Below are 25,046 nucleotides of genomic sequence, written 5' to 3' on the forward strand. Positions count from 1 at the left end.
AAAAAAAAAAAAAATATATATATATATATATATAACAAAGGAGTTGGCTAGGTCAATCAAAAAAGTACTCAGTGATAAAAACTGGGAAATGCTTGGATAAATAAAGTTAAACAAGTTTGTTTACAGTATTTCTCAGAGCCTTTGATAAATTAACATTCATTATAGTGGTATGTTACATTTTGCAAACATTTGGACATATAAGCACTTTTTGTTTTATGCTATACCTATGGATGTCTTCTAGAATGCCATACCATGTCATTGTAGTGAATTTGAGAGATTTCAGGGCAGATCAAGGAGGAAGGTATGACCACAAGATGGCAGTAGATACAATGAACGTTAGTCAGGCAGCACTTTGACAGGTTTGAGTGCAGGGTAAGTCCCTCACAGCATGAGACATTCCAAAGGCAATGTTGTAGGGAGTCACTACTCAGAAGGGGAGAAGGGTAAGGGAATTTCTGGAGGACTTGGAGAGACAGTTAATGTGTCATGATGTTGTTCACCAGAGCAGCAGTGGCTTGGGGTCTTTTATAGGCCTGGGTTTTATCTTCTCTATGGGTAGTAGATGTTGGCTGTAGTTTGCAGGGTGTGCAAAGCAGGTATTAGGCCTCATGGCCAACTTTAACATCAGCACACCAATGTTAAGGAAATTTCCATCTTCCTCCCCCTTTTCTGCTCCAGGAACTGGTCAGAAAAATTCCTCTCCTGGGAAGGGGTAAACATGACCATTATCATCAAAGGAATGTTGTGTGGGCTGCAGGAACAAGCTTTGGGCTGGAACACTTTGTACTGATACAGTGGCACACTAATTAGAAGCCTATGCCCTAATTGACCAGATGTTAGCAGACCACAAGGGCTGTGTCACCTTGCTTACCACTGATTTCAAAATTGCCCGTTACTCTCCAGAACCCTCAAAGGCTTATAAACCTCCTGCTTTACTTCATTGGGGGGAACTGATCTGACTCAGTCTCGCCTCCGTGTTGGTGAAATAAAGCTGCTTGGCTGAAATAGCACCTGGCTCGGGTCTCTCTCTCTCTTTCCCTCCCTCCCTCTCTTTTTTCCATCTTGCCAAACCTAACATTTATTGGCGCCCAACATGGGGCCGGGTAGTTTTGCTCCCAGCCAGCCCAGCCACAAAGACCCAGTGAGGTACTTTCTCTCAAACCCTCGCTTCTCCCTCCTTCTCTGTCTCTGAAATCTCCCACTAAAAGGCAGCATAACTGATGGCAACTGAAGGCCCTGGAGATTTCTCTCTCTTCTGCTTTGCCTCATCTATACTGTCCCAAGACTTGAGCCAGCCACTTTTTGCTACCATATTCCTTTGCTGATTCCTGCATCCAACACTGGCTACTGATCTCTGCTTAGGTGAGTGAATTCTTGTTTCCCTCTCACTATGGGACCCTGTTCACAGACAGTCCAGGACTCTCAACAAAACCCTAGCACCAGGGTGGCGGCTCTCCTCTCAGCCTAGGCACCTCCACACTTAGGGACACCTAGTGTCATTGGTTTGCCTCTCACTCTCAGACCTTCACAGATTTCTGGGGATGCCTGGTCTTTGCTGAGGATCTGAGAGACCTGAATTTCTCTCACCCCCCAAATTTACATCTCACCTTATGGGCAATCAGACCATTTGTAATACTCTCACCTGACATCTGCCCAAAATGACTTATTTTCTTCTGAAACACTGCCTGGCCACAATACAAATTGGATAATGAAAGCTGGTGGCCAGAAGATGGTGCTCTCAATTTCCAAATTCTCTGCAATTTAGAAAACTTCCTCCACTGCAATGGAAAATGGTCTACAGTCCCCTGTACCTGAGCCTTTGTTTACCTTCATTCTCAACCCTCTCTCTGTTGCTCTTGTGCTACTCTTCAGATACTTCTTTTACAAACTGAACCCAACTCCCTGCCTTGGGGTAACACTACATGGCCCATGGCAGAACTGATCACTCTGTCACTGGATCACAAACCTCACCACTTTGCATCAGGCTACTAGGATAGACAATCAATATATAGCAAATTAGGCTACATGTTCCCATCACACAGTCTTACAGGCAAAAAAAAAAGTTAAAAGGAGCCAGTCTCTGGCAGGATTTGTTTAGAAACTGCAGGGCTCATTTAGCAACATTGTATGTGTAACATTCTGAGCTAAAGGTGGAATGTGGAATATTTCCTGCAGTGACTGAAACAGTTTCAACTTATAGCCTGCAATGGAACCCAGTAGCTAAGACATAGCCTAATGGTCAAACAAGGAGTAACTACAGCGGCCAAACTAGGGGAGGCGCATAGACAACCCTCTCCTTTCTGTGTTCCTTCACCACATGCTTTGCTCCCTAATTATGCTGAACATTGTGAGCTTTGCATTCTTCCTTGTTTTTCTGTGTATCCCTCTTCAAGCATCCTTTCTCTGTAACACTCTTTTTACACTGTTTGTTTAAAAGTTACCTTTTGGGTGTTAAAAATGACTCAAGGATTAAAAAAGCCAACATTTTATATGTTTGGGAAAGGTCTGTATGCTTGGGTTTGCCTTTTGGTTACCTAAAATCTGATAATCAGAAAGAAAAAAGGTGGTGAGGCGGGTGTAAATAGTTTAAAATCATATTGCTATGAAAAATGTTTTCAGAATTATCAGCTTACATCTTTGCCTGGGTTTTCTAATCAAATGGGATTACATTTGACTTTGCTAAAGGCTTTTAGGGTTAAAGTTGTAAACCCAGCCCAAAATAAAAAGATCATTTTGAATCAAATTATGTATTTTTTAATTAAACATTAATATCAAAAGTACTCTGATGCAAGGTTAGAGTTTGCTTTCCTATGTTGGAACAACCATGTTTTCTGAAAGCTCTTAACTGCTCTTAATAAAAAATTGTAAGAGGTTTTTTTTTTTTAAACCTTTTAGATAACTGGCCTAGGAAACATTCCATGTTTTATCAAGACAATTTCTTGTGCTCTTTGCCTTTAAAATCCTTTATCACTTTGATTTTATTTTTATAAGTGATTTGTGATCTTATTTATCTAAGTATTTTAAGCCTTTGTTATTTGACACACTTTCCAAAACCAAATTCTAAAAATTCAAACTTTTGCCTTAAACTAACTTTGAGGGGTTCCAAGGGTGCTGGAGCTTCTCAAAGGATATATATACAAGATGTATCAAAACCAATTGGCTTATGTGATAAATTAAACTATATGGGAAGCATTGTCAAAACAAGAAATAATGTTTGACTCTCTTTGTGTTATACTGAGATGTTATTAATATGTGTTCCAAAAAAAAAAATTGTGTAAGGTTCTTAGAAATCTATGTCTTACATAAATGCTGTCAGTCATAATCTTGGTTCAATTACAATTTTAAAATGTTATTTCCTAACCTAACAGATACAGGTTCCTGACAACTTTGAGTTTGTACCAATATTCTAATAAAAAAACTAATGGGTTTATAAAATTACTAATCAAGGTCAAAAGAACAAAAGCTAATTACCTAAAACTAAATTAACTGATAAAAAATGGGTTTCTACAATTTCTTTGTTTTAAAACATTGATAATTCTTTTCAACAATTAAAACATTTACTTTTCTTTCTACTCCATGCGTCTAGGATTTTAAAACTATTCATAAGTATTGTTATTTTATGGCAATATAGTTATTTACATAAGTTCAATAAGGATGTGTTCTTCTTGTAATAGGACACAATTGGAGACACTGGTTATTTTACAATGGCTTTGATTGGAATGTCAGGTTTTCAGATATGACCAAACTGACCTGCCACCACCTGCCCCCATCACTGCACCCCCCCTTCTGTTCTTCTCCTTTGAGAGGTAGCAGGAACTGAGGACACTGTTAGGGTTCATGTTCCTTTTGATACGGCTCAAATACAGAAGGAACTGGGATCAGATACTACAGATGCTACTCAATATCTAAAGGAATTCCAATATCTCATCCAATCCTATGATTTCACTTGGCATGACTTTTCTGTTATCCTCTCTTCCACGTTAGCCCTGGAGAGGAAGGAGTGAGTCTGGACTGCAGCCCAAGCCCATGCAGACACCATACATACTCAGGACCTGACTCAGTATCCTCTGGGTCCTGTGGCTTTCCCACGAACTGACCCAAAATTGGAACTATCAACTAAAATCTCCAGATAGAAGAAAGAGAGGTCACATCTCACATGTCTTATAGAAGGGATGAAAAAGGCTTCTTTAAAAGCAGTCATTTATAACAAAATAAAGGAAGTTATTTGAGAACCTAATGAAAGCCCTGCACTTTTTATGTCTCGCCTCACTGGGGCTGTAATATAATATACCAACCGTAACCCCGAAACAGAGAGGAGGAATCTAAAAAACCCAAAAACTAAACTATGACCAAATCAAATACCAGTTACTGGCTACTGCTTGCTATCTGGGAAAATCAGAAACCGCGAACACCTCAAGGCTAGGCTAAAAACCTACCATTGCTCTCCCAAGTAACTGCTTCAAGTGCAGTAAAGCAGGGCACTAAGCAAGTGTCTGCTCAAACCTGAGGCCCCACCAGGGCCCTGTCCCCTGTGTGGTGAGAAGGGGCATTGGAGAGTCAGCTGTAGTAAAAGGGTCTCTGGAGCTGCTCCAAAAACCCCTACTGAGCCCAGTTTGGAGCTATCTGACCTGCTGGGATAAGCCCCTGAAGACTGCGACTGATGGGGCCCGGGCCTTACAATCCCTGCTGCCACGCCTATCACTGCCTCTAAACCCCACTTAACAGTAATGGTAACAGGTAAGCTCATTTCTTTCTTACTAGATGTGGGGGCCACACACATTTGGTACTTCCAGAATATTCAGGCCAACTTTTTGATTCCTCCATTTCTTTTGTAGTGGTGGGAGGAATTCCATTCAAACCAAAGGTCACCTCCCCTCTACCTTGTATTCTTTTTAAAGTACCTTTCACACACGAGTTTATAGTCATTCCACATTGGCCTACTCCTATTTTGGAAAGGGACATCCTCACCAAGTTCCAGGCATCCATATACTTTACTCCAAACCCACCTGAACCTCTTCTACTCTTATGCCGCCCAGACTCACTTCTCCCCTCTAACCCCCTGCCCCCTGAAATAGTTGACCCCAAGTCTGGGATACCACTACTACTTCTATTGCTCAACATTACCCCCCAACTGCAAACAAGTTAAAAAAACCCTTCCACATTCCGTCACCAGGCCCTACGTCCGGTCAGTAAAGAGGGACTCCAGAGACTTAAGCCAGTTATTCAACAATCACTCTAGGCTAGTCTATTAAAGGAGTAATCAACACTGGTCCAACCACTATCCGGCTCTCTCGGATACCAGAGGAACAGGCTACTGCAGATCAGTAACAGCATAGCTGCCTCAATCCTCGGCCTCCTCTCACCGCTTGGGCCTTCTGACTCTTCCTACTTCTATCCCACTGCCAACCTTACTGTACCCTGTATTGCTCTAACTGATATGTCTTTTAAATCTAATTACAAATCCAATTACTACTCCAGACACTCCTTACTTCCCATCGGTTCTGTGCTAAAGGATCTACAAACCTTTCATATCCTGCACCTCAACCTCTCTTGGTACCCTTTTCAACACCCTCCCACCTCAGTAGATGGACTTTGGGCAGCTATAAGCAAGTTATACCTCCAGGGAGATTTCAGCAACTTCGATTTAGACCAGCTACAGTGGTTTACTTTTATTACCTGCATCCTTCTATTTGCCAAATATACTCCATAATGCTCGGGCCACTCCTACTACTCATCCTCACCACAAATATTTCCACTCCTCAGTCCAGCCATCAAATCAATAGCTGGATCCCTTTCATAAACCTTACACAACAACTCCTAATCCAGTCACATTCTCCTCTGTCAGCTAATTGTTGGATCTGTCTTTCTACCCAAACTCAATAAACTCACTACAGAATAGGATCCACCCTAGTTTGGGGAAATGATATGTGCTTCTCAGGTCCCCCATCCATCTCCTGGAATAAACCTCCTCCTACCACCACCTCCAAACCAACAACCACACACCCTCTCTGCAGACAGAGCCCCCACCAACCTTCCCTACCAGCCCCTAACTGGAGTCATCCTCTCCAGATCCTGGTCAGTGTGGGACCTAGAAAATAAGTCTCATGGCTGGCCATTTTTGCCTATAGCTTCTATTTTACTACCCCAGGTGTCTTCTTCCTCTGTGGCACCTCATCCTACCTCTGCCTTTCCTCTGCCTGGCCTGGCACCTGTACCTTAGTGTTCCAGCTCCCCACTGTTACCTTACTGTCAAGCAATCAAACTATTCAATAAACCCTTCCTGACACAGTTCTCTCTTCTACAGCCCATCATAATCGGGCTGCTCCACTCCTCATTCCCTTACCGGCTACCCTAGGAATTTCCACAGCTCTAGGGACAGGAATAGCTGGTGTTAGCACTGCCACAATCCATTTCCAACAACTGTCAAAAGCTCTCTCTGACACTCTAGGTGAAATGGCCTCCACCCTTACCACCACTCAAAGTTAAATAAATTCACTGGCAGAAATCATTCTTCAAAATAGGCCACCACTCAAAGTTAAATAAATTCACTGGCAGAAATCATTCTTCAAAATAGATGGCTTTGAATATCCTAACTGATGAAAAATGAGGTACCTGTCTCTTCCTAGAGGAAGAATGTTGTTTTTTATGTTAACCAGTCCAGAACAGTCTGAGATGTGGCAAAAAGTAATGTGACAGGGCATCTCAAATTCAACAATCAACAGACACATCCTGGTCTCAATGGCCCCAGTGGGCCTCCCTTCTAATCCCTTTTCCAACTCCTCATGTGCTTCTAGTTCTAGGCTTAACAATTGGATTTTTTAATTCCAAATATTCATCACACTCATCAAACGGACCACAGAATCCATCACTGCCCAGCAGGTCAAGACAGTCCTTACACTTCAAGCTGTCTGATACCAGTGATTACTATCAGACCCCCAAATACCCGCTCATGATTTGGTGCCCATAATCAGCTAGAAGAAAATACAGAAGAGACCTTTGTCCAAACTCTCCCCTCCCTTCTTTTGTGTGTGTGTGTATATATATATACATGTATGTGTATATATATAATATATATATATATACATTTATGTATATATATAACATATAAAGCCTTCCTTTATATATGTATGTGTGTGTGTGTGTGTGTGTGTGTGTGTGTGTGTGTGTGTGTATATATATATACATGTATGTGTATATATATAATATATATATATATACATTTATGTATATATATATAACATATAAAGCCTTCCTTTATATATGTGTGTGTGTGTGTATGTGTGTGTGTGTGTGTGTGTGTGTGTATATATATATATATATATATGTATGTATATAAAGGGAGGAATATTAGGCCTCATGGCTAGCTTAACATCAGTACATCAATGTTAAGCAACTTTCCATCCTCTTCCCCCTCCCTTTTCTCTTTTCTGCTCCAGGAACTGGTCAGAAAAATTCCTCTCCTGGGAAGGGGTAAACATGACCGTTATCATCAAAGGAACATCTTGTGAGCTGCGGGAACAGGCTTTGGGCTGGAATGCTTTGTACTGATACAGTGGCACATTAATTAGAAGCCTATACCCTAATTGACCAGATGTTAGTGGACCACAAGGGCTGTGTCACCTTGCATATCACTGATTTTGAAATTGCCCATTACTCTGCCAGAACACTCAAAGGCTTATAAATCTCCTGCTTTCCTTTGTTTGGGGGAACTGATCTGACTCAGTCTCCCCTCCATGTTGGTGGACTAAAACTGCCTGGCTGAAATAGCGCCTGGTGCGGGTCTCTCTCTTTTTCTTTCTCTATTCCCTCCCCCCCCTCCCCTTTTCTCTGTCTCACTGAACCTAACAGCAGTCAGGCTCTAGATGTCTGGAAATGTGCTCATTTTTATCTATATTTAAAATAATTGGATATGTAAAAATTGACTTTGGTATTGGCAGGCTTTTGAGCTAATAGTCTTGGTATGCTGTAAAAAATAAACATAGGGCCTCAGAGGCCATCTCTGGGTCATTTATGTAACAGTAACATAGTTAGTAAATCCTGGGCCAGATGAATTTCTAGGTCAAAAATATTATTATTCTACACAAAATATTTTGAACTCTTGCCATTTCAATGTCTACTTTCTCCACTTCCAGCAGCCACATGAAAATAAAAGAAGTGATTTGAAAGGGGTATGATTCTTGCTTGTAATGCTTTAATTGACTGATCATTTTTCTTTACTATAAAGTAATGGTTCTCAAAGTGTGGTCTTTGGATCCTACAGTCCATGATCCTTTCAGAGTTTTTTCATGGAACACCAGTTTTACTTGAAAGAATGACTGACAGCCTAAGTTTATTCCCATTTGGGTACTTGGCAGACTGTTTCTTGAAAATGAGTGAAATGAGCCTGTCACTTCAAACAAAACAAATGATAGAACTTGTTGCCAGTGATAAAACTTTAGCTTTCAAGTGGATTTTGGAAAACTTGTAGATATCACTATGATCTTGAAAGCTACTTAGTACCTTTCTGAGATCAGTGGTAATATTAACCAGTAATTTTTTTCTGTATAAGGAAATGTGTCAACATTTGGAAGACCTGTATAACTCAGAGAACCAATATTTTCCAAACTGCCAGTGCATGATGTTACAAATCATACATGGGTAAAAGACCCATTCAAAATTCAAGACACACCAGTGAATTATAATGTAAACATATGAAAAGTTAATTGATATGTGTTCAACTTCCACACTAAAATTAACTTTTAAGAAATTACCACTGGCTGAGTTTTGGGGTAATATCAAAGAAGTATATCCATAATGATCTAAAATGTGATGATCTGAATGAAAATATTTCTCTTTTCCATGTAACAGGTTTATTATTTTTTAAAAAGTGAATAAATACATTAAAATTTTGTTTTAATTTAATTTTTAACTTCGTAAACATAACCCACATAAATAAAAACTCTTTGGGGTCCTCAATAATTTTTAAGAATGTAAATGGGTTCTAAGGCCTATTTGAAAAATGCTGCCAGAGACTATTATCTCAATTACTGAAACCTACAAATGGTGAAGGTTTTTGGTCTAATTACTGATAAAAAAAATACAAAGGAAAACCAATAGAATTGTTCTGAAACATACAAAAATCTAAGACTTTTCATAATTGAGTAACATTTCTAGCATATATCTTTTAGAGGGAAGATGAAACAAAAATACTAGAGGGAAGGAGAAAAACATGATTTGGACATACCTACATAGGTCAACATCATCAGAACATTATTTCTCACAAAGAATAAACCACAGGATACATTTTGCTTTCAGATTAACATAACTGTTTTACAATGTGTCTGGACCATTCCTCTCAGAGGAATCTGGTTCTAGTGTGGAAATTTCTATTTTTATGTACTATTAGTTACACAGATAAGAGTGCATGTGGTAACTATGCAGTCAGTGATACCCCATAAATTAATAAATTCCAAGTTTATGTGCAACAAGCAATCTAAACAGACCCTTTCCACTAGCACTTACTAGTTCACATGTTTATCAGGAGGTCTAGTTTAGGCAATCCTTCCTTAGGGTGATCCTGAGTTGAAGGGGATGAGTCACAGGCTTTATGGTCATTCTTTCCTTCATAATAACCAAAAGGATTGAACTATAGAGTCACAAAATTCCCTAAACTAAAGAAGAAATGGCCCATTTTCAGAGCTAAGAGAATAAACTATGTATTCATAATTTGACTAAAGCTTATCATTGTATTAGAGAATATTACAGTTTGAATAATAATTCCATAAATACTCTGGAGATTACAAGTCAATAGCTTTATTTGAACAATTTTCTAAACACATTAATTTGGAAGTCCGCTGAATGAATGAATGAATTCCTTGAAGAATGGAATGGCTAGTAAGTCTCATAGTACAGTTGTCTCTCGGTAATCACTGGGGATTGGTTCCAGGACCCCCACAGGTACCAAAATCTGAAGATGCTCAAGTCTCTTTTATAAAATTGCACAGTATTTGCATATAACCTATGCACAACCACCCATATACTTTAAATCATCTCTAGATTATTTACAATACCTAAGACATGTAAATGTTAAGTAAATAGTTGTTTTACTGTGTTGTTTTCTTTATTTGTATTATTTTTTTATTGTTGTATTTTTTATTTTTTCTTTCCGAATAATTTCAGTTGTAATCTGTGGATACAGAACTCACAGATATGGAGGGCTGACTGTATTAAGAATCATTTTAGGTTTTTTACATTATGTTTTTAAGTGCTATGACCTCTGAATAAAACGGAATATTTTTAAAGTATTTTTCCCTTTTCTATAGAAATGGAAATAGGTAATCTTTAATTGACCATGGGCATGGGAATGGCCTTCCTGATTAACTGAGGTATTTTTATTTTGTAATTGTAATTATCATTTTGTTTGTGATTAAAAATATTTCTAAACATATTTTATGAGTCCCCCTTGCTTGTTCAGTGTAATGGTTAAATGCACACATAGCTCAGTGGGTAGATTTATACACTTTTAGCTGGTATTCTGAAAAGATCTGCTATCAAAGGTTGCTGTTATAACATTTTACATATTGTGGTCTCTTCTACTTTTAAAAATAGCCTACTTGTTTTCTGAAAATACAATTTTCTGTCTTGTTTGATGACCAAAGACCCTTTGTTTCTCCTTTCACAATCTCTAGAATAGTGTACACATACCAAGTCACAGTCCCATGAGTTTTTCTGGTTCTAAATTATTTTCTTAAAATTATTATTATGGGCTGGCTGGTTAGCTCAGTTGGTTAGAATGTGATGTTATAACACCAATGTCAAGGGTTTGGATCTCCCTACCGGCCAGCTGCCAAAAAAAAATATTATTATTATTATTATTATTATTATTTTTTTTTTTTTTGTCTTTTTTGTGACCAGTAAGGGGATTTGGATCTCCCTACCGGCCAGCTGCCAAAAAAAAATATTATTATTATTATTATTATTATTATTATTATTATTATTTTTGTCTTTTTTGTGACCAGTAAGGGGATCGCAACCTTTGGCTTGGTGTCGCCCGCACCACGCTCAGCCAGTGAGCGCACCGGCCATTCCTATATAGGATCCGAACCCGCGGCGGGAGCATCGCTGCGCTCCCAGAGCCACACTCTCCCGAGTGTGCCACGGGGCTGGCCCAAAAATTATTAATTTTTAATAGGTTAATACCATCCACATGATACCGAATTCAAATGGTACAAAAGGGTATACTAGTGAAGCCTGTTTCCTAATTTTGTCCCTCCACAGCTTTCTCTGGAGGTAACCACTGTTAACGTTTTTTTATATGTCCCTTTTGGCTCCAGTTTCTTGAGACATGTCTGCCTAAAAGAAGAGCTACTCTTCACTATAGATGCCACTAATACCCAAATAAAACCCAAGGTTACAGCCTTGGTTAAGACACTGGCAATCCAAACAAAAGAAAAGATAGAGAAGCTGTCATAGGGACTTGCAGGATAGAAACTCAAGCTAGAGAATAATTGCTTAGACTGTAATTAAAGAAATGGATATAACTCCTGTTTTACAAGTGAGACCCAGGTTATGTTATGGTATGGGTAGGGGTAATGTGAAAGGTGCCGTGGTTTCTGGGGGAGGGTGATAAACAGTATCATGGCTCTTACACAGGCCAAATGGGTTATGGCTACTTTGTTCTCATTCAGTGAAGAGCCACATTAGAATAGAGTCCAAATTATCCTCAATTTCAATGTCCACACTTGATAACAGTTGACAGGCCATTTAGCATGTTTGATAGATGTAATATTACAAACTTGAAATTTTGTCTACATGAAGCATTGTATTTAATATCAAGACCACAACCACTACTGTTATCCTCATCCTCATCCTTGCTAACATTTATTAGCACTTACCACCAACACCATCATCATCATGACTAACATTTGTTGAGCTCTTACTATGTGCAAGGTACCATAAAAAGAGTTGTCAGATAATCCTTATGACCAAGCCTGTGAATTATGCCCATATCATTATGCCCATTTTCATTATGCCCATTTTACAAATGAGGAAACTGAATAATGGAATGGGTTGAGTAATTTACTCAAGGTCACACAGTTGTAAGAGATGAAGCCAGGATTTGGAGCCAAGCAGACTATCAGACTAACCTGTTATCAGGGGGCATCCATGGAAAAGTAATATTCGTATCTGAGGACAGTAAGTAAGGACAGCTTCTACAGCCTCATCAGTCAGATTTACACAATGTCCCATATGGATCTCCTATTTAAAAATAAAAAGAAAATTAAAAGAAAAAAATAGATCTATAATAACAGTATGAAAAAGTTTGGGTACAAAAAGAACCAGATATCTACTTGCAAGAAAAACTATAAAGAAAGGACCAATGTAAGTCTGAAGTAATTTGGAACATAAAGCAGACTTAAAAGTTAAATATGCAACCATTTAATAAAGCAATTTGGCAATATCAATTAAATCTGAAGATAAGTATACCCCAGAACCCAGCAATTCCAACTGTAGATGTCCATTTCAGAGAAACTCCTCTATACATGTGTATAAGGAAACAATTTATAAATATGCTGATTGCAATATTACTTGCAATAGTAAAGAAGTAGAGAATGTGTAAGTAAGTGGTTTATTAATATAATGGGATAAGATAAGGGGCCCAACAGCTGAAATGAAAAATATCTACTTGTATTAATGGACATAATCTCAAACATAATGTTAGTCAGGCTCTTTTTTTTTTTTTTCCTTTTTGTCTTTTTTACTGACTGGTAACGGGATCGCAACCCTCGGTGTCACGCCCGTACCGGGGACCAGCAACGGGCTCGCAACCCTCAGTGTTGCGCCCGCGCCGCACTCAGCCAGTGAGCGGGAACTGGTCTCCACATGGGATCCGAACCCTCGGCGGGAGCGCTGCCGCACTCCCAAGCGGCGCACTCTCCAGTGCGCCACCGGGCCAGCCCAAGTCAGGCTCTTTGGAAAACAGTATGGTAGTATCTTATAAAGCTAAACATGTACTTGCTATATGACTCAGCAATTTCACTCCTAGGTATTTACCCAAGGAAAATGAAAATGTACATGTATACAAAGACTTACACTCAAATGTCTGTAGCAGTATTCATTAATAGCCCCAAATTGGAACAATCCAAATGTCCATCAAATGAACGTACAAATAACTGTGGCATATCCATACTATGGAATACTACTTAGCAATAAAAAGGAATGAAGTATTAACACATGCAGCAACATGGATGAATCTAAAAAACATTATGCTAAGTAAAAGAAGCAACATAAAAGAAAGAAGTAAAATATAAAAGACTATATTCTGCATAACTCCATTGATATAAAATTCTAGAAAAGGCAAAACCATAATGACAAAGTAAATCACTGTTTGCTCGGGGAGGGTCACAGGAAGAGAAAATTACAAAGGGACAGCAGAAAACTTCTTAGGGTGGTGGAAATGTTCTATATCTTGACTGTAGTGGTGGCTACATGATGATATAATGATTATCGAAATTCCTGTACACTTAAAATGGGTGAATTTACTTACATGTTACTTATATCTCAATAATGCTTGAAAATTTTTATTTATTTATTTATTTATTTGGTGGCTAGTTGGTATGGGGATCTGAACCTGTGACCTTGGTTATAAGGCTGCGCTCTAGCCAACTGAGCTAACTGGCCAGCCCAAGCTTAAAAAATTTAAAACCATAATTTTAAATAAAAAAGCAAATTGTAAAAGGACATATACATTATGAAATCATTATGTAAATTTTTAAAACATATAAAACAATACTATATCTTATTCATGGATTTATACATATAAAGAAAAAGTATCCAAACATGCAAGGAAAGATACACAGTTATCTTTAGGATAGTGGTTACCTCTGAAGGAATAATGGGGGAATAAATGAGGGGGGTTTTAGATGTGACATTATTTTAGAAAAAGAAACTGAAGTAAATGCAGAAAATGTTAAAATCCAAGTGGTTGGTCCACAGGTCTCTGTTATATTACTTTATATACTTTTCCATATGTTTGAAATATTATATATCCTTTGTTTGATGTTCTAATTGGAACCCTTTTGCATTGCTGGTGGGAATGTAAAATGGTGCAGCTACTGTAAAAACAGTATGGAAGTTCCTCAGAAAATTAAACATGGAATTATCATATGTTCCAGCAATTTTACTTCTAGGTATATACCCAAAGAAATTGAAAGCAGGGAGTCAAACAGTTATTTGTACACGCATGTTCATAGCAGCATTATCCATAATAGCCAAAAGGTGGGAACAAAATATTGACAGATGAATGAACAAAATATGTGATACACATGTACAGACACACACACAGACACAAACACACACACAATGGAATATTATTCAGCCTTAAAAGGAATGAAATTCTGATACATGCTACAATATGGATGAACCTTGAAAACTTATGGTAAGGGTAACACCAAGGTCAAGGATAGCCTTCTTAATATATTTAGAAAAAGGTTATAGGTGCCACATCAGTTATTGAATCCAAAGGCTAAACACTAATTTAAGATCTTTTACACCAAGGTCAAGGATAGCCTTCTTAATATATTTAGAAAAAGGTTATAGGTGCCACATCAGTCATTGAATCCAAAGGCTAAACACTAATTTAAGATCTTTTAAAATGGTTGTACAATGTGGCTATCAAGAAAAATAGTATGGTAACAAAATTAGTAGTCCTGGTAGAAATATCAGTTAAACATGAAATCCTAAGAATATCACTTTATATTGATAAACTTTTACAATCTTCATCCATAAGACTATCCTTAAATCTGTTAGAAACTAAAATTTCTGGGAAATAAGAACTTTCATTGCAAGTAAAATGTGTGTGTGTCTGTGTGTTTTAAGCACATTTATTTTACCAGTTTTTATTTACTCTGGGAATAAAGAGGTAGAGGCAAAAAAAAAAAAAGTATGAAATACCTAATTGATAAGGCATTGGTTGTCTGCTAGTATAAATATAAATTATATATATATATATATATATTTGCCTGGACCTGTTTGACAAGTCTTTATAGATATTTTTAAATTACCTCTAATTTCTTGGCACAAGGTCCACTAACAAGTGCAACCACACCATTGTCAGATACCTAAGCAAAGGGAAAAAGAAAAACAACCATAAATGGAGATGATGGGAGTAGAATTTTCTAAAGAGTATTAATCATTTAGATATAGTTTTATTGCATCCCATTCAGCAAATATGTGTTTTAGCCATACATACGTTCTACACTTGTTACTTAACAAAATTGAGGGGAATAAGCCAAATTATATTGCAATTACTTAACCACCAAAAGCAAGAAGTGGTCAGCAGTTTCAATAACAAAAAGAATTACAGTAATTATGCTGTTCTGATTCATCATTGAAATACACTGAGCAAACAAAGTCAATATGTTTCAAGTCTATGTTTCATTTACCTGAGTAGCAGAAAAGTCAACACACTGCAAAAATGGGCAGTTTTTCCCTAATGCACGTAAGGACACATCAGTAATACTTAAGCAGCCACCTAAATCAATGATCTTCAGCAGCCGGCAATTGAGGGCAAGAGCAAGGACTCCTTCATCAGTGAGACTGCAGCATCTTTTCAAAGAAGCTTCATGCAGGTATGAACAAGATGAAGCCACAGCTTTTATTCCTGGAGAAAAACAATTACGTATCAATGAGCCACATGTGTGTGTGTATATTACATATTTATGAGAAATGTGACTGGTTTTCATTTTAACAATCACCAATTGCATGTTAGCCTTTTTCAAAGCAGTCCATCTGTGAGGCTATGCTTATTTTCTAGTGATGCTGTCATTATTCAGAATTCTTGGAATGTTTCAGGAATTCTCTACAGTCCGTAGTATATTCTTCAGAATACCTGCAATTAATGGTAAGCCTGTATTGTCACAAGTAGATTTGCTTTTAAGACATAGGCAAAATTCATTTAGAACCAAATTAGATGATTCTCCTTTTGGTTAAAACAAAAATTTTAAAGGAATAAAGTTAATTTTCTTGTGTACTCTGAAGGGAAATCAAAAGTTAAATTGCCCATATGTTTTAAGTAATGGTCTCCGTGCTTATCCTTAGGAATCATAGTTATACGTATCTATTCTCTCTTCCCACCCTTTGACTCTGTCTTCAAACCTGGATTTCTTTTTGACCACCATGTTATTTCTCTGTTAGTCCAGACCAGTCTTACATTTTACTGAGGGTCAAGAAAAGAGAAGTCCTGAAATCCTTAGATCCTGATGTAAATGCACACTGGAGACTGGTACATCACACCATGCCACATTGCAGGCACAAACACTATAGCACTGTTAAAATTTCTGAATATAAAAATTTAGTTACCATCCCTCTTACACACACACACACACACACACACACACACACAAACACACACAGAATCATTTTTTGTGGCCCTTTGCCAGTTTCTCAGTAACCCCCTTCCCTATCCCCCTTTTCCACCTGTGTGGCCTCAGTTCCATTCTTTCCTTTTGAAAGTTCAATGAATTATTGTGATTGTTGTATCTTTATTTCTTTTTTAATTTACTTTGTTTATACATTGTGTGTGTGTGTGTGTGTGTGTGTGTGTGTTTATGGATAGAGCCAGTTTCCAGAAAGACTAAGTGATCAGGTTAGAACTTTCCTGACTTCTGGGAAGAGGGGGTGGGAATTAAACTCTATAAATAAAAACTTTTTTTAGTTTGTTTAATGCCCTGTTTATTAATATTGTGAATTTGACAGCAGCCAATTAATAATAATAATAATTGTAATAATAATACAAACAAATGGCCAAGATTCCTCTGAACGAATATTCCCTTCCTACTTACGAATTTTAAAAATTCACTTTCCCCAAACCTTTAAATGTTAGCCACATCACTAGCCAAACACTTCCAAACATTTAATGAAAATTACCTGCCTAGCATATGAGAAACTCTTTACTGTTTTGGGTTTTTTTTTTTTTTATTCAAATATAATTGACAGTTTGTACATATTTATGGGACAGGCATTGGATATCAATACCTCTGTGCAATATGTGATGCTCAAATCAGGATAATTAGTATATTCAACATCACACAATGTAATCATTTTTTTGTGGCCCTTTACCAGTTTCTAAGTCCCCTCCCCCTCCCCTTTTCCACCTGTGTGGCCTCAGTTCCATTCTCTCCTTTTGAAAGTTCAGCGAATTACTGTGATGGTTGTATCTTTCTTTCTTTTTTTATTGGTACTTTTTAGCTTCCACTTATGAGTGAGGACATGCAGTATTTCTCTTTGTATGCCTAGCTTATTTCACTTAACATAATTTTCTTTAAGTTCATCCATGTTGCTGCAAATGACAGAATTTCAATCTTTTTTATGGCACAGTAGTATTCCATGATGTATAGATACCACATTTTCCTTATCCAGTCATCTGTCGATGGACATTTAGGTTGGTTCCAATTCTTGGCTACTGTAAATAGAGCTGCAATAGACATGGGAGTGCAGGTATCCCTTCAACATGATGATTTCCATTCCTTTGGGTATATACCCAGCAGTGGGATTGCTGGATTGTATTGCTGGATTGTAGTTTGAGGAAATGCCATAGTGTTTTCCACAATGGCCACACCGATTTACAGTCCCACCAATGGTGTAGGAGGCTTTCCCTTTCTCTGCATCCTTGTCAGCATTGGTTATTTTCTCTTTTTGATAATAGCCAGTCTAACTGGGGTGAGATGATATCTAAGTGTGGTTTTGATGTGTATTTCCTTGATGCCTAGTGATATTGAACATTTTTTCATCTGGTTGTTGGCCATTTGTGTATCTTCCTTTGAGAAATATATACTCAGCTGCTTTGCACATTTTTTAATAGGATTACTTTTTTTTTTTACTGTTAAGCTGTTTGAGTTCCTTGTATACTGTGGATAATAATCTCTTATCGGATACATAGTTTGCAGATATTTTCTCCCATTCTGTAGCTTGTCTTTTCACTTGTTTCTTTGCTATACAGAAGCTTTTTAGTTTGATAGAATCCCATTTGTTTATTTTTTTTCTTTTGTTGCCTGTGCTTTTGGGGTCTTATTCATAAAGTCTTTGCCCAGTCCTACTTCCTGAAGTGTTTTTCCTATGTTTTCTTTTAGGAGTTTTATAGTTTCAGGTCTTAATATTTAAGTCTTTATCCATTTTGAGTTGATTTTGGTATATATTATGAGAGGTATGGGTCTAGTTTCATTCTTCTACATATGGATGTCCAGTTTTCCCAGCACCATTTATTGAAGAGGCAGTCTTTTCCCCAATGTATTTTCTTGGTGCCTTTGTCAAAGATCACTTGGCTAAGTTTGTGGGCTGATTTCTGGGTTCTCTATTCTGTTCCATTGGTCCACATTGTCTGCTGAACAAGGAGATTTGATGAGCTTCCAGGTTGGTAAATGCATCCACAGGCTGGGAAGGCGGTGCACCCCAACTCCATGGGGACAGAAGCTCCTGAGCTTGGGACCCTTCCAGACCTTATCCTATGTACTATTCATGTGGCTGTTCATCTGTATCCTTTACGTATAATAAACCAGTAAATGTAAGTAAATTATCTCCCTGAGTTCCGTGAGCCGTTGTGCCAGATTACTCAAAACAAGGTCATGGAAACTCCTGATTTACAGCTGGTCAATCATAAGTACCAGATGCCTGGACTTGCGATTGGTATCTGAAGTGGGACTTCTTGTGATACTGAAACTGAGCCCCCATAAGGATTTCTCTTAAAAGTTTACTCTTTGTCCATGTACCCACTTACATAGCTTCTATATGCTTAAGGGTTATAAATCAGAACTGAGTCTCCCTCCTGTTCTCCCACTTTCCTAATCAACCTTTTTGAACAAAGGCATTCCAAAGAAAGACCAAGTTGATTATTAACCTACACTCTTGCTTAGAGAAGATTGTGTTAGGCATGCACATTAGTAAAGAGTCTGAGTCAGATACTTCAAAGTTCCACTGATGCTTGGCTAAAGTCATTTTGTCTTTGAGTTTTCCCCCCAGGAAACAACTCCAGCTTTGAGATAACATCAGAGACTTGAGGCTCACCGGACCACCACCACAGACCCCATGACATCAAGGAACTCTGTTTATCATGAAATCCTGACTTCTGACTTAAGTCACCTGCAAACCCTCCCTTCACTACCTCCCTGCACTACCCTTCCCTTCACTGCTCCCCCCCCCTTCACTACTTTCCTGCATGACCTGCATTCCTTTCTTCCCTTTAAAAACCAAAACTTTAGTCATTGTGGAGGTGGGCTGACATTGTTGCTCTGTCCACCAGTTCTCCCGGCCAGCTGTAAATAAAATCCTTCTTCCAGGCACTATTTTTATTTCTCTGACTGGCTCTTGGCACCATGAGCAACCAAACTCAGTAAGATTTCTTTGGCTTGGTTACAAGACTGAACCCTTAACTTGTGCAATCTGATGCTACCTCCAGGTAGATAGTGTCAGAATTGAATTAAGTTGTTGGACATCTAGCTGGTGTCCAGAAGGTTGGAGAATTGCTTGATGTGGGAAAAAACCCACACATTTTCTGTCAGAAGTACTGTGTAGAGAAATGTATTTTTTCGGAGTTCTTTTTAGTGAGTTATTATTTATGTTTACATTTAAAAACTTATGCTTGTTTGAAATATTATGACTATCCTAACTTGCTAACCAAGATAACTGCAAAATATAGCCAACTACCCACAAAAATTTCTAGAAACCTACTTGGCCAAATAAGTCTCTCTTTCCTATATTGAAAATAAAAAGGTACAAATTTTATATTGGAAAAAAATGGTCTATATTGAAAGACAAAAAGGTAAAAATCCCCTAATTCATGTAATACTGACACTAAAAAATGGAGTTTGGCCATAAAAAACTATGTTTATGACTCAGAGGAGAGTACCTGGTAAATTTAGTCTAATGATTAATTCTGTTATAATACTGCATCAAAAAAGCCTTAACAATATATGAATTGGTCATTTCTTGTTCCACTATACCAGGCAAAATATTTAAAATATAAAAGAAGTATGCATCCATGCTTATTTTAAGTATGTTTAAAATACAAGGTAGTGACATACCCAATGTATTTCTTAACTTTTAGCACTGGTTATAAGCAAGAATTCTAACTTGGATTATGTTTCTTATCCTGAATATTTTTACTGATAAATGTAATTCCTATTTCTTTGACATCTTTATACTCTCTTTTGATATATTTTCCTCTTCTTTGATCCAAATGGTGAATAGTAATCTACCAATTTATTCAATATTAATAAACATACCTTCTGAAGTTACAGAAACTCTGTTTCCTTTTGAGGAATTTAAATTTAATTTCTTCAGTTTTCTGCAGTTACACAGGTGCAGGAGAGCAGTATCTGAGATATCACAGCTCCGTAGATCTACAGTTTGAACTTCAGGATGTAAAATCTGTAACAAATACATGATTTCAAAAAATTAAGTTTTTCTATAAATATAAATATTTATTCCATATTCAGTGGTTTGGTGATCATAACAAACAGACATAAAGCAGGAAAAAAACAAGTCTACTTCCAAGTGTGCCCAAAGCCCTTATTGGGACATGAAGCACTATTGAGATGTAAGGACCAGTACAAGAACCCCTAGACCTGAGAAGCGTAACCAAGGTGATAGTCCCTGACTTTCATTAGAGACTGTACCCCTGTGCCTCTTTACCCAGCAGGTATGAGTCTTTAATTGCTTATATATCAAATGCTCACAGGTTGCTAGTATTGCTTATCTAGAACATTTACCTTCTTCATCATTATTTTTGGGAGGTAGAACAAACAAACCCAGTGTTATTGAGTGTTTTCTTAAAGGCAACAAATAATATCAATTTCTAAGAATTCTGAACTCCCTTCCTGGAGCTCCCTTCCCTCCTTTCTTTTACTTTATGTTTTTTCCCAAATAGAAAGGGCTTTACTTTTCTCTTTTTTTGGCAACTGGTTGGTAAGGTGATCTGAACCCTTGATCTTGGTGTTATGAGACCATGCTCCAACCAGTTGAGCTAACTCGCCAGCCCCAGAGCCACACTTTTCTGAATATAAAAGCTATGGATTATTATCGTGAAACATTCAGACAATATAGCAAAATTATAATAAATGATAAGAATAACCGGCTCTATTCATTGGGTGCTTACCAGGAAGGGTACTAAGTGTTATATACATTATGTTATTAAATATTCTCTCAATCTCTCTCTCTCTCTCTCACACACACACACACACACACACACACACATACACACTGAGGGATTGGTCATTGCCATTTTATAAATGAAGGAATTGAGGCCCCAAGACCTTAAGTAGCCAACATAAAGAACACAGCCAAAAAAGGAGCAGAGCTGGGATTGGAACCCAGGTCCTTCTAATTCCAAAGACTATGCTTTCGCCGGCCCGGTGGCGCACTGCTACAGTGCGCCGCTTGGGAGCGCGGCGGCGCTCCCGCCGAGGGTTCGGATCCCACATACAGACCGGTTCCCGCTCACTGGCTGAGTGAGGTGCAGGTGCAGCACCGAGGGTTGCGATCCCGTTGCCGGACACGAAAAAAGACAAAAAGGAAAAAAAAAAAAAATTGTACCAAAGACTATGCTTTCAACCACTGTAACTAAAATTATCCATAATATCAGTACCCAGAGGTAAAATTATATTAGTTTTGATGGTTTTTGAGTTAAAAAAAAATCCCTTTGAAGAAAAATAGGATTGGCTCATTTATAAGATGAGCATGTTTTACAAAATCAATCAACTATGATTGCATACTATTCCATTTTATTCAGGTACCACAACTTATTAAAAGCATCCTACACTGGCCAACACTTAAGCTGAACATTCAAGGTTGATTTAGTGAGGCAATATGGTACAGTGATTAAGAGTGCCTCCTTTGGAGGCAGACAGCCTGAGTTTGAACCCTGTGATTGTGATTAAGCTCTGTTTTCTCTGTGCTTGACCATCCTCATTATTAAAACAGGGATAAGATGTGGTGAGAAAGAAAGGTATCTCGCTTATAATATAGGCTATACATAATTTAACTATTTTTATTATTATAAACAATATTATGATGAACATACCTGTGTGCTTTTCTATTTTTTTCCTGAGATTTATACAATTAAAATTATTGAGTCAATGGTATTTTTAAGACTTTTAATAGTTAATGCCAAACTGTTCTCCTAAAAGGTTTTTTAAAAATCAATTTACACTCTCAATAACAGGGGATAGAAGTTACAGTTTCCCCACACTACTGCCAACACTGGGTATTATATTTTTTAAGTCTCTGTCAAACTGAAAGGCAAATTGTCACTTTGATTACTAGTGAGTTAGATAGCCTTTTATGTTATTAGTGATCTCTATTTTTTTCCTTTGAGTATTTCCTAATTCTTCTGTTTCTTATTTGGTTGTTTTGTGTTTTCTTATTGGTTTGTAGGGATTCTTTATGTTGTCAAGATTTTTAAAAATATAAATTTTCACACATATTGCAATTATTTTTTCTTTTCTTCTTGGTTTCTAACTTTGGTGTCATGTTTATTATTTATTTATTTATTTATTTGGTGGCGGGCCAGTTAAAGGGGCCTGAACCCTTGACCTTGGTGTTATCAGCACCACATGCTAACTGCCCCCCAACCCTGTAACCATTATTCTACTCTCTACTTCTATGAGAACCACTTTTTAAAAATTTTTATTTATTTATTTATTTATTTTTCCTTTTTGTCTTTTTTCGTGACCCCAACCCTGTAACCATTATTCTACTCTCTACTTCTATGAGAACCACTTTTTAAAAATTTTATTTATTTATTTATTTATTTTTCCTTTTTGTCTTTTTTTGTGACCGGCACTGGACCGCAACCCTCAGTGTCACACCTGTACCGGACTGGGACCGGCAACGGGATCGCAACCCTCGGTGTTGCGCCCGCACCTCGCTCAGCCAGTGAGCGGCCGGTCTGTATGTGGGATCCGAACCCTCGGCGGGAGTGCCGTCGCGCTCCCAAGCGGCGCACTGTAGCAGTGCGCCACCGGGCCGGCCCTGAGAACCACTTTTTTTTTAGATTCCACATATGAGTGAGATCATGTGGTACTTGTCTTTTTGTGCCTCACTTACTTAACATGATAGTTTGTAGTTCCATCTGTGTTGCTGTAAATGATAAAATATCATTTCTTTTTATAAGCTGAATAGTATTCCATTGTGTATATTTACCATGGCTTTTTTTATCCATTCATACACTGATGGACATTTAGGTTGATTCCATCTCTTGGCCACTGTGAATAATGTTGTGATGAACATGGGAGTGCAGGTGTCTTTTTGACATATTGATTTCCTTTGAGTTTATATCCAGTAGTGAGATAGCTGGGTTGTAGAGTAGATCTATTTTTAGCTCTCTGAGGAATCTCCATACTGTTTTCCACAATGGCTGTACCAATTTATACCCCCACGAGCAATATAGGAGAGTTCCTTTTTCTCTGCATCCTCACCAGCATTTGCTATTTCTAATCTTGTTAATAATAGCCATTCTAACCAGAGTGAGATGATATCTCTCTGTGGTTTTAATTTCCATTTCCCTGATGATTAGTGATGTTGAGTATTTTTTCATGTGCCTGTTGGCCATTTGTATATCTTCTTTTGAAAAATGTCTGTTCAGGTCCTTTGCCCATTTTTTTTTTGGCAGCTGGTCAGCACAGGGATCCAAACCTGTGCCCTTGGTGTTATAAGGCTGCACTCTATGTTTGCACATTTACTAAAAATTAATTGAGTTATTTATTTATTTATTTTTTGCTGTTGAGTTATTTAAGTTCCTTACATATTCTGGATATTAGCCCCTTGTCTGATATGTGGTTAGAAAACACTTTCTCCCATTCTGTAAGTTGTCTCTTCACTTTGTTGACAGTGTCCCTTGCTGTGCAGAAGCTTTTTAGTTTGAGGTAGTCTCATTTATGTGTTTTTGCTTCTGTTGCCTGTGCCTTTGTAGTCTTGCTCAAAAAGTGCTGCCCACTCCCATTTCGTGTAGCGTTTCCCCTATGTTTTCATCTAGGAGTTTCATAGTTTTGGGTCTTAAATTTAGGTCTTTGATCTATTTCGAGTTGACTTTTTTGTATGGTGAAAGGTAGGGATCTAGTTCTTTTGTTTTTTAAAATTTCTTGTTTATAGGGTCTAGTTTCAAGACACTACCTTTAATATTGCATTAGTCCATTTTTGTTGCTTAAATAAAATACCCAGAACTGGGTAATTTATAAAGAAAAATATTTATTGCTTACAGTTTCAGAGGCTGGGAAGTACAGAGTCCAGGGAACACATTTGGTGAAGGCCTTGGTGGTGGTGACAGTGATGCGGAGATCTCACATGGCAGAATGGCAGAGCAGAGAGAGATATTCTCACATGCTCTCCTTTTAAAGCCCCGAACCATGCCCATGACCACCATTATTAATCCATTCACTAGGGCATTGTCCTCACAATCTAATCACCTCTTCAAGGCCCCACCTTTCAATAACCGTAATAGGATTTCCCACCCTCAACAGTTGCAGTGGGGATTAAGCTTCAGTGAGTTTGGAGGGAGCATTCAATTTACAGCATTCTGCCCCTGAACCCCGCAAAACTCATCTCCTTTTCACATACAAATACATTCATTTCATCCAAAAGCCTTAACTTGTTTCAGTTCAAAAGTCCAAAGTGTCAAAGACCCATCAGTGAAATCAAAACAAGTTATCTAATTCCACGATACAATGATGGGACAAGCATAGGGTACATATTCTCATCCAAAGGGAGAAATAGGCCAGAAGAAAGGGGTAATAGGTCCTAAACAAGTCTGAAACCCAGCAGGGCAGGCATTAAATCTCAAAGCTGGCAAATCATGTAACTTGACTCCATGTTCAATTTTCTCTGCGTGCTGATGCAGGGGTTGGGTCTCCCAGGCTAGCTTTGCATGCTGGTAGCTCTGCAGATCTGGGGTCTCTATTGTGGTCCCACTCTCATGGCTATACTAGGCATGGTGCTCGTGGGTGTTTTCTGCTGCAGCTGTGACCTTATTTCCTCTTGCCATTGCTCTACCATAGGCTGTCTGTGGTGACTCTACCCCT

At 37.9% G+C, this 25,046-nt stretch overlaps 1 protein-coding gene across 5 annotated transcripts in view; it reads right to left on the minus strand.

Moving 5' to 3' along the window:
• AMN1 (antagonist of mitotic exit network 1 homolog (S. cerevisiae)) overlaps positions 1 to 25,046 on the minus strand; it is a 64,541-nt gene that overhangs the window by 7,412 nt on the left and 32,083 nt on the right. For 3 of the 5 annotated variants that reach the window (XM_008568097.1, XM_008568096.1, XM_008568095.1), the window contains exons 3-6: positions 20,256 to 20,400; positions 15,423 to 15,640; positions 15,042 to 15,098; positions 12,126 to 12,237 (exon numbers count right to left, since the gene is read on the minus strand). In XM_008568097.1, coding sequence (XP_008566319.1) covers positions 12,126 to 12,237; positions 15,042 to 15,098; positions 15,423 to 15,640; positions 20,256 to 20,400 — 532 coding nt within the window. Of the gene's footprint in view, positions 1 to 107; positions 703 to 7,434; positions 7,461 to 12,125; positions 12,238 to 15,041; positions 15,099 to 15,422; positions 15,641 to 20,255; positions 20,401 to 25,046 lie in introns of those variants that run through there. The other 2 variants (XM_008568098.1, XM_008568099.1) reach the window with 2 other exon arrangements.

This window comes from Galeopterus variegatus, unplaced genomic scaffold, assembly GCF_000696425.1.
Source record: "Galeopterus variegatus unplaced genomic scaffold, G_variegatus-3.0.2 Scaffold373, whole genome shotgun sequence".
In the NCBI taxonomy this organism is placed as follows: Eukaryota; Metazoa; Chordata; class Mammalia; order Dermoptera; family Cynocephalidae; genus Galeopterus; species Galeopterus variegatus.